Here is a 9,538-nt window from a genome sequence, read left to right as displayed (position 1 = left end):
GTAGAAAGCAAAAACGTTTTTAACAGGGGCTTTGATAAACACAATTATTAAATAGTTCAAACATGGATAGGTTTTCAAGATTGTGCTGGATTTAGTGTTTATTTGAAGGATATTTCAAACATTATAGGATGGGAACATACCGTAATTTCCGGGTTATAACCCGCAACTTTTTTCACATGCTTTGAACCCCACGGCTAATTTATGGACATTTACGGGTAACGAGCTTCATGCCGCCAATACATTTAGCGTCACATCAGACCAATGAAATTACCCAACAGGTCACAGCAGACCAATGAAATTGTTTAAATTAAATTAAAGGCACCCGCACTAAATTCTTCAGATAGGTCATTTATTTTGCGTTTCATGCACACACCCATATCATGGAAAACACATAAAGCAATGCATATGATGCAGCTTTCAAGTTAGAGTTGATCGATCTGGCGAAAAGGCAAAATCTTTCTGTGGAATAATTCCTGCCATATGCCATTTCCGAACAGGGGAATTTTTAGGTGCGTTTTAGGCCCCCCTAAAATATTCCTAAGCCTCCCAATATTTCAACACAATATCAGTATTGTTGGTATTCTCAATTTGCGAGTGAAAACGCATTGTAGCGTTAGTTTTGACGTGGGAAATTTTAAACTGTCTTTCTATTCATTGGCTAGATGGATATATGAAGGTTTTTTCGATCTCTCAATCCTAGTGGCGTCCCTGTTTCTGACACCTGAAGCCTATATATGTACAAAACTGTTTTTCTGATTTAAAGTTAGCGGGTGCAGCTAATTTTACTGTGTGCTCTATAGTCCGGAAATTACGGTAAGTCACAATTTACTTGATGTGAAGCTTTCACATGAAAATTGGAAAGCCTTTTTCAAGCTCCTCCTTGATACAACAAGCCAGCTTTTTGTAGTTTTTCTGCTCAATACCAGCGAGAAGATTTTGACGTTTTATAAAGAAGTTAGGAAGTACACCTTTCTCCAAATAGCCTAGAAAGTCTTGCAGGAGCTGGATAAAACAACGGCTCAGACTTTCTGCCTCCCAGTCACTGTCTCTAACTCTCAGGCAGCAAGCATGTAAGAGGGTGGTCTTGGCATGGTAGGAGCAGAATTTGCTAAATAAACGGGGTTTCTTCTCTTTTAGCAGACTGAGGAGGTGCTTCAGGAGCTTCAAACAATCCTTCCTGTATGAACACAGAGGAAGGAACACAGAGTTAATGGCAGTTAGGGTGGTGATATGAAAATTCTTTCCAATATAGCTTTGTTATTAATTTAACACTAAATAAACAAAATGGTGTTTTACCCTATTTAATTCAAAACTTGACTTTTGAGATTCCTTTAAAAACATCTGTAGTCAGTCACAAAAAAAGTCATTTTTCAAATCTCAAATGTATGTAAAAATTAATGTGTCGATTTATTGATCATTGTTAATGAGTTGAAATTCGATTTTTAACCCATATCCGAGTCAAACTGATCACATTTTATCATGAGAAAGTAGTGTTGTATAGTGGTGGGGGATACTGGGAGGAAACCTTCATAATTTGTCTCGTGTGATTGTGGAACAGATATAATAAACCTTAAAAACTCTTGCATTAAAGTTGGTGAACCCTGCAGAAAATGCTGGGTTTGGATGGGGGGGTAAAGGAAATCTGTAAATCTAACCTGCAGCAGCGTTTACCCTCTCTTTCACAGCATGTCTTCTCTGATCCGTGATTCCTCATAATGTCCTTCTCGATATGAGAGAATGAAATCCTCCAAACATCTACATTGTAGAAGACAAAATTAATAAAACAAAGAAACCACTTTACCCATATAAAGAATTTACACGTTTACATTTTAATGTTTATAAGCTGTTAGAATTATTGTAAAGTGGTACCAGAACAAGATTCTTTGGAAGTTGAAGGTTGAGTAATTTTCATATAAATTTTGTCACCAAAGGACCTTCTATGGCTGAAGTCTCTTTTGTCACATTACTACATATTGTATCATTTCTTAAAGTATTTCAGTAAGAAGTGGTTCATGATTTGTGAAGGCATAATGCACTTGTTAATAGCCAGCAATTTGTTTCTATTAATCATGATGTGATTTGTTCTGTCTCACCTTTAGCTTTGATTCCATCATGTTCGTCTTCACCATCGCCTTCATGTTTTGCGACGAAATAATAGGGCTTTCGCTTGTATTCTTGCATCACTTTAGTTCCCAGCCAGCGCTGTATTTGAAAGCCATCATGGGTAAATTCTGGCCAGCTTGATTTAACTTTAAGACAGAGAACAACATCTAGTGAAATGGGTTCTGAATCAGCATTAACCCTTGGTCCAGTCAGGGTCACAGCAGGACAGCCTTGTTTCATTTTTGCCATTTGCCATCCTGAAATAACAAACAAGAAATAGTTTCATTAGACCTGGTCAGCTATGAATGAACATACTGCCAAGATGTTGATATGACTGCTTTAATCACAGCCTCAGTGACTGGTTCCTAACCAAGTCGGCCCTCTTCCCAACAATGCAAACATTTCAATTCTGGTACTTGCCTGGAAGTTCCTTGACACATTTTTTCACCTCTTCTCTGAACTCACTGAGCATTTTGCTAGCAGATAAAGTCTCATTCTCCTGAAATTTCTTCAGAGGGCTGTTGCCACGTTTTAACCCCACACTGAAATAGGCACCATCTTCTCCAAAGGATCTGATGTTCACCCGTTCAAGAGGAATAGCCAGCATAATGTCAAATTCATCAGGATCAGAAATCTGTATACAATATCAACAGAGTCGCCACAAATTGTACCATGATATGCATCTGTCCTCAGCAGATTAGCTAACAAATTAATGGTTTGATGGAGTTCAGAACAAAAGTGAATTACCTTCAGATTTTCATAATAACTTCCGGTAGGTACTGATTCCACTTCTTTAAACCACTCAATGTTCTGTTTCACATGATCAAATATTTTTTTTTTGGCAGGATTGATGATTTCTGATGCATTTGCTTTGTCATTTTTCCTAATTTTCAATTTTTCCAGAGTTGTGTAGAGGATGCTGTCAATTTCAGGATTTGTAGTGTGTTTAGGTGTTTCTTGCTGGTCCTTCATTGCCTCCTCTCTGAACTTTTCTGCAGATTTGGCTTTGCCATTATGTGCTTTTGAATCTGTGATCTTGAAAGACTCCTGTGTGATGGAATTTGGTGTCTCTGATTGTGTTGTCATTGTCTCCTCAAAGTGTTTTGTTGATTTGGAATTGAGAGGACATTTTCTTGGTTTTGTGGTCTCCACTGAAACCTCTGTGGTGTCCTTTGGAGTTTCTTGTTGCTCTCCTTTTATCTCCTCTGCAGATTTGGCCCTGTCACTACAGGTTTTGGCTTTTGTACCTTTTACAGGACCTCTTGTGTCATCTGACGGTGTCCTTTGCTGCTTGTTGAGCTCTTCTGTGGTATGCTTTGTGGTCTTTCCTCTTCGCGCACCCGGTACAGATGGTTTTGCCGGAGTGTGGTTTGCCTTTGTCTGATCCATTTCCTTTGGTTTTGCTGTGTCATCATGCTTCTCCTCTGTAACGTTTTTCCTTCGAGATCTGGTTACAGCTTTTTTCATTTCTTCTTGTGTGGTTTTGCTCTCGGCACCATTTGTCTTCTCTGCCTTGCGTGGTCTTCCTCTCCCAGTCATGATGGTGTGACAACCGGAGCTAAACTTCTCTGCCTGTAATACCAGGCTGTCTTTTTCCGGGTTGCGTATGAGAACACACCCACTGAAGTACTTGGCAGGCTGCCTTTAAGCTGCTTCTTTGTGCAAATTCTATTCAGTCATTTTTTTTCCATGATAGATTTATGAACTGAACACATTATGCATTTTTTTTTTTATTTCCATGATCCTCTTAAAAAATTGTTTGAAAATAACTTTACACTAGTAATTTTATTCCTACACAAATGGCTACACCTTGTGGACAAACGTGTGGATAGTAAGGCAGCTGTCACTTCTTTGAGTTTCCTCAGAAAAAATGACGAAAAACAAATATTTTGGTTGAAAGATGTTTAATGTTGCAAAGAGGCTCATGCCATCTTACAATAAGGTGCAGTAGCTTATACCAATTTAAACTTTTCCAGTGCAAGTGCAAAGTTAGCAAAATGTCAATCAAAGTGCTTCAAGAATTAACTAGTGGCCAACTCTAAACCCACCAGGAAGGACAAAACTGGACAATTTATTTTAAATTCCATTTAAAGCTTCAACACAACAAATCACAAAGTTCTACTAATCTACTACTCAGGAAAATAGTTTTAACCTCGTGCCATAGGCTCTTACACAGCACCGTATAGTAACAAACACTAAAAGCAAGACGACACACCATATAAAGAGACCAGTATCTGCACTCCAGAGAGCTACAGACACGATAAATTACAGTATCTCTACTTGTTCAAAGTCTGAGTACCACAGAAAGGAAAGGTATTGCCCTTAACTAACTAAATCACCAGTGAACATTTAAAACTACCTGTTTAATATTACGTGGTATGTAATGGTAATCTAACCATTGAAATATGGTCAGGTTTACTGCCCCAAGGACTACAGAGCTAAATGTTGTTCTTTCCTTCGAATGCTTTTGCGATGCATTGTGATGATTAACCAGTCTTTGATTATTAAGTTGAAGCAGCCAATTGTAGGATGGAGTTGGATGACTGATGTCCTGCCATGGGAGACCTTAGGGTCGGCAGAGTAGCACAACATTCATTTGTTCCTCTGGGCCTTCTGGGCAGACTTGGTAATTTTACCAGTGGTGGAGACCTTCTTCTCCACACCTTTAATCACACCGACAGCCACAGTCTGACGCATGTCACGCACCGCAAAACGACCTGCAGGGTTAAGAGGACAAGGATAAAAGTATATTTTTGTTGATTGTAAGAACCCGCCTAACTTACAGTTAAGTCCAAAAGTATTTGATGAGGGACTGTCCCTGCTGTAATTCAACAAATTTTTAGTTGAGCTTACCCAGTGGAGGGTACTCAGAAAAACTCTCAACACACATTGGCTTGCCAGGAATCATATCCACAATGGCAGCATCTCCAGACTTGAGGGATTTGGGGTTGTCCTCCAGCTTCTTGCCAGAGCGGCGATCAATCTTTTCCTTGAGCTCTGCAAATTTGCAGGCAATGTGAGCAGTGTGACAGTCCAGCACTGGAGCGTAACCAGCACTGATCTGGCCTGGATGATTTAGGATGATCACCTGCAAAGCAAAGGGTATGATAATAATTCAGAAGTTCATTTTGTGCCAGTCTAAACCAAACACACCTACACTGTGGGTGGTATGGTAAACATTATGGGGCTAAGTTAACTTTAAAGATTTTAATTGAAGTTATAAGTAAACAAGTTTCTTCTCAGGCTAAAATGACTTCAGACTTGAGCTGGATGTGTTGAATGATGCTCATCTTTAAGTTGTGAAAATAGGTCCTGTGCAGTTTTTACCTGTGCAGTGAAGTTGGCAGCTTCCTGTGGCGGGTCGTTCTTGCTATCGCCAGCCACGTTGCCACGTCGAATGTCCTTCACGGACACATTTTTAACATTAAAGCCCACATTGTCACCAGGGAGGGCTTCAGACAGTGCCTCATGGTGCATCTCCACAGACTTCACCTCAGTAGTCACATTGACGGGAGCAAAGGTTACCACCATACCAGGCTTTAGTATGCCTGTCTCCACACGGCCTACAGGCACCGTTCCAATACCTGAGAAAGAGGGGAAAAGGTCAACATCAGCATAAAGTAGTCCCTATACTGACAAATGATAAATGCATCAAAATCAGTGTTTCTAGTACCTCCTATCTTGTAGACATCCTGCAGGGGCAGACGCAGAGGTTTGTCTGTTGGACGGGTGGGAGGCTGGATAGCATCCAGAGCCTCCAGTAGAGTGGTCCCTGATGCATTGCCTTCTTTCCTATTGATTTTCCACCCCTTAAACCAAGTCATCTAGAAAGGGAGAAATAATGTGCCCTTTAAAACACTCTTAATTGTAATGTAATGCCATATCTGCATACTTAAGTAATTACTAATGACCAAAATTGTCGTTAGCTCAGGCTTTTAAACTTCTATACTAATGAATCAACATCATATTCCTCTTTTTAAAAGAGGGGTTAAAACCATAACCAATACTTTAGGTCTGCAGGGGTTTTGCCTTTATTGTTTTACTTTGATTGCTATGTAGCCTATTATGACTAATGTTATTAGACACATCAAGGAATAGAAGTGTAATTGGAAAGAAGAAGGCTGCAGTTGGGTCTAATTTCTCTGCAACTGGGTAACCTCAGAGATTCTAGCAGCATTTGCATTAATATGTGTTGTACTTACATTGGGGCTGGGCTCAAGCATATTGTCTCCATTCCAGCCTGAAATTGGTACAAAGGCAACGGTTTCTGGATTGTAGCCAATCTTCTTGATGTAGGTGCTCACTTCCTTCACAATTTCCTCATACCGCTTCTGGCTGTAGTTTGGCTCAGTGGAGTCCATCTTGTTGATGCCCACAATGAGCTGCTTTACTCCCAGGGTGTAGGCCAGCAGGGCGTGCTCACGGGTTTGACCATTCTTTGAGATACCGGCCTCAAACTCTCCCACACCAGCTGCCACGATCAGTACGGCACAGTCTGCCTAAAGGTGCAATAGATGAAACATTAGTACAGCTACTGCACTTATTGCCTTTATTACTTCTTTACTCATGTACAAAGGAATAAGTCTTTGTTATTCTAAGTATAAATTATTATAGGTAAGTGTAAGTATCCTAGAGTGGCACACACTGCATGCACACAGGACGGCTGAGCACTCATGTTACAGACCTGTGAGGTCCCAGTGATCATGTTCTTGATGAAGTCCCTGTGGCCCGGGGCGTCAATGATGGTCACGTAGTACTTGCTTGTTTCAAACTTCCACAGTGAAATGTCAATGGTAATACCTCGCTCCCGCTCTGCCTTCAGTTTGTCCAGCACCCAGGCATACTTGAAAGACCCCTTCCCCATCTGAGCAAATAAATTTATGCAACATATTAAAAATAGTTGTTGTTTTTTTTTTTTTAAGTATATGCTGTTTTCAGGATTTCCTGCTTCCTCATTAACGATGTTGCATTAGTCAGTGATCAGGCTGTATAATATTGTTCTTTCCTATTTGTTGAGGCCTTTATGCCTTTTATCTTAGTCACAGGGAAAGAACTCCTGATGTTGAGGGAAGATATGAGCTGAGTCACGGCGGCACCTTGCACTTTCCCAAAATCCTTTACCTCAGCAGCTTCCTTTTCGAACTTCTCGATGGTTCTCTTGTCAATGCCCCCACACTTGTAGATGAGGTGGCCTGTGGTGGTGGACTTGCCAGAGTCCACATGGCCGATCACAACAATGTTGATGTGGAGTTTCTCCTTACCCATGTTGACTGGCGGTGGCTGAGGTCGCAAGGTGGGCTGTCTGTTAAAGCCAGGGTTGAGTTAGAGTTAGGCTGATATACAGGTGGTTTACAGAGAGGGACACAAACCTTTGAACGAGGTCGAAAACTGTAGTGTGTTTAAAAAGAGAAAAACCCTCTCAAATGACTGGCACATCAAGAATTTCAAAGGATGACATGTTTTACAAGAACAATTACAACAATTAAATTCTTACAAGTTTCTATGACCTTAAATAAATTGACTATTACACAGATTATATTATCTGAGTGGCCCTGGATGTGTTTGACTGAAGTTTCTGACATTGAGAGCTGTTGACTGGCAGTAGGTGTTCTTGTAATCAGTGTCTCAGAAGATTAGTGATGGTATCAATGGCCACTGAACTGCGCCAAGAACAAAACCGTCTGCCTCCCCCCCCCCCCACTGCTCCTATTTCCCCAATCCATCCGCCCATCGCCCTGCTCTACTGCCCTTCTCTCTGCTGTACACTGACAGATCATGACAACATGGCTCTGATGTACCCCAGCACCATCCTCTGCTCACAGACGCACTGAAAACAGCCTCCCCACAAGCCCCAATCCACCATTTTGTCAGGTCCTATCCAGTGACAGTGTAGCAGCCATTTCTCAGACACTGCAGTGCACTGCCTCCAGGTTCATGCAGAGTACACACTGTTGTGAACTCTATTATGAGACATCACACATCCACCAAAAAGTTTTTTTTTTTCCCCAGCAGTGTGTGACATATTTTGTCTGGATCTACTTTCTGCTAGAAATGCCAGTAACTTAATCCTCCATCTGTAACATGAATCCCCCAGATGATGTTGGCCAGACTTGTTCAGGTGAACTCAGGACAAATAGCATTTTCCCTGCGCCTGTTTACTTCGTCCTTGGTGTGTAACGTCACCACGGCTGCCGCAGTGCGCCTGCATGTTCACAGGATGATCCCACCGCCGGACAGAGCCTGAAACACCAGCCCGGCTACCGCGGTAGATCTAAAGTCTGGAGGATTTAATTGAAATGCCATCCCTCCGCCATGTTCTGTCGTCTGCTCGCCTACATCCCCTGAATGCGCATTACCAAGCAACGTCTGCGCTTCTTCCTGCATCACAGATAGTAATTCCCCAGCGCGCAGATCTGCTGAAGAAAAGCACCGTCCATTTCCCTCACAGCACCAAAAGCCGAGTCCCCTCAATGAATAGACTGAATCGTGTCGTACCTGAGAGCTGCCCGGTGTCAGGTCGGCTGCTGGACCGGAGGAGCCGAGGAGAGACGCTGATCCTGTCAGAGCGCTCGGGACAGGCGGGGGGTGTTGCGTAATTGCGCGCACCCGCTGCTGCACGGCATCACAGGCAGGGACCGGGAGAAGTTGCCGCAAACGAGTTTAATATCGGACACACACACCGTCTGCTTCCATCCGCTGACTGTAGTCCCTAAACATGTGCAAGTGTTTAGCCACAGAGGCAGGAGCTGTGACGGAGGGCGGCATGTGTGCTCAGCTATTTGTACTCCTGTCCTTGTTCTGCTGTGGCTTTGAAATGATGGACTGTAACTAACTTGGAAGGGCCTTAAAATGTCAGCTGTTGTGTGCACAGTCTGTTTTTGTATCTGCATTAGTCGCTGTTCTGCAAAGGTGTGTGAGGTGAATAGACTGGAGGTATTTGTTGCTGGATGTCTATTCAGACGGACAGATGGATTTTTATTTATTTTTTTTTTAATGGTTTGGTTTGAGGCGTCACCTGCAAGTGCACCTCTTTTTCAGACGATCCCAAATTGGATTAAAATTAACCCGATGAAGTGAACTTCCTTCCAGCGCGTCTGTCTGCACGACTGGGTGTCTCATTACTACGAGCCAGCCTCTTCCACATAAGTTATTTTTCAAATGATGTTGTCCAGTGAAATGCTTGGAATTCTAGGCTACAGTACTCTAACCCTTTCACATCCTCCGATCTGTGTGTCCAGACATTATATGAAGGCTTTCTAAGATTTGGCCTTGTAGGCCATCTGAAGGCTGTCCGTGGACCTGACTGTGTATTCAGGTGTCAGCCTGAATACACAGTCACAGTCACCTGCCCTGTAGAAGAAAGTTAGTAACCATCAGGGAGTAAAATGGTCATCCTGCCTGGCTGAGACTTAACAACTCCTGTTACAGTTTATGC

The 9,538-nt window shown here is 42.2% G+C and overlaps 2 protein-coding genes across 2 annotated transcripts; both read right to left on the bottom strand.

The window, feature by feature from the left end:
- Window positions 1–368: 368 nt before the first annotated feature.
- cgasa (cyclic GMP-AMP synthase a) lies at window positions 369–3,661 on the bottom strand. The gene is made up of 5 exons (XM_029521500.1): window positions 2,851–3,661; window positions 2,524–2,737; window positions 2,094–2,360; window positions 1,656–1,755; window positions 369–1,177 (listed from the first exon to the last, which is right to left on the bottom strand). The coding sequence occupies exons 1-5, from the start codon at window positions 3,640–3,642 to the stop codon at window positions 844–846; spliced, it is 1,707 nt and encodes a 568-aa protein (XP_029377360.1). The 5' UTR covers window positions 3,643–3,661; the 3' UTR covers window positions 369–843.
- A 342-nt stretch (window positions 3,662–4,003) lies between these two features.
- On the bottom strand, window positions 4,004–8,675 carry LOC115055870 (elongation factor 1-alpha 1-like). Its single transcript, XM_029521909.1, has 8 exons — window positions 8,599–8,675; window positions 7,225–7,405; window positions 6,788–6,967; window positions 6,306–6,602; window positions 5,777–5,927; window positions 5,431–5,687; window positions 4,957–5,191; window positions 4,004–4,820 (listed from the first exon to the last, which is right to left on the bottom strand). The coding sequence occupies exons 2-8, from the start codon at window positions 7,366–7,368 to the stop codon at window positions 4,696–4,698; spliced, it is 1,389 nt and encodes a 462-aa protein (XP_029377769.1). The 5' UTR covers window positions 7,369–7,405; window positions 8,599–8,675; the 3' UTR covers window positions 4,004–4,695.
- Window positions 8,676–9,538: the final 863 nt, after the last annotated feature.

This window comes from Echeneis naucrates, chromosome 15 (genome assembly GCF_900963305.1).
Source record: "Echeneis naucrates chromosome 15, fEcheNa1.1, whole genome shotgun sequence".
NCBI lineage: Eukaryota > Metazoa > Chordata > Actinopteri > Carangiformes > Echeneidae > Echeneis > Echeneis naucrates.
Note: the sequence above shows the minus strand (reverse complement) of the source record. Positions and strands in the feature narration are given on the sequence as shown.

Coding starts and splice junctions, on each gene's coding strand:
- cgasa (XM_029521500.1), bottom strand. CDS start 3,642: ATGACTGGGAGAGGAAGACCACGCAAGGCAGAGAAGACAAATGGTGCC. Junction 2,738..2,850: donor GTTATTATGAAAATCTGAAG/GTAATTCACTTT, acceptor TATTGTATACAG/ATTTCTGATCCTGATGAATT. Junction 2,361..2,523: donor ATGTGTCAAGGAACTTCCAG/GCAAGTACCAGA, acceptor TTGTTATTTCAG/GATGGCAAATGGCAAAAATG.
- LOC115055870 (XM_029521909.1), bottom strand. CDS start 7,368: ATGGGTAAGGAGAAACTCCACATCAACATTGTTGTGATCGGCCATGTG. Junction 5,688..5,776: donor GGATGTCTACAAGATAGGAG/GTACTAGAAACA, acceptor CCTCTTTCTCAG/GTATTGGAACGGTGCCTGTA. Junction 4,821..4,956: donor TTCTGAGTACCCTCCACTGG/GTAAGCTCAACT, acceptor TTAACCCTGCAG/GTCGTTTTGCGGTGCGTGAC.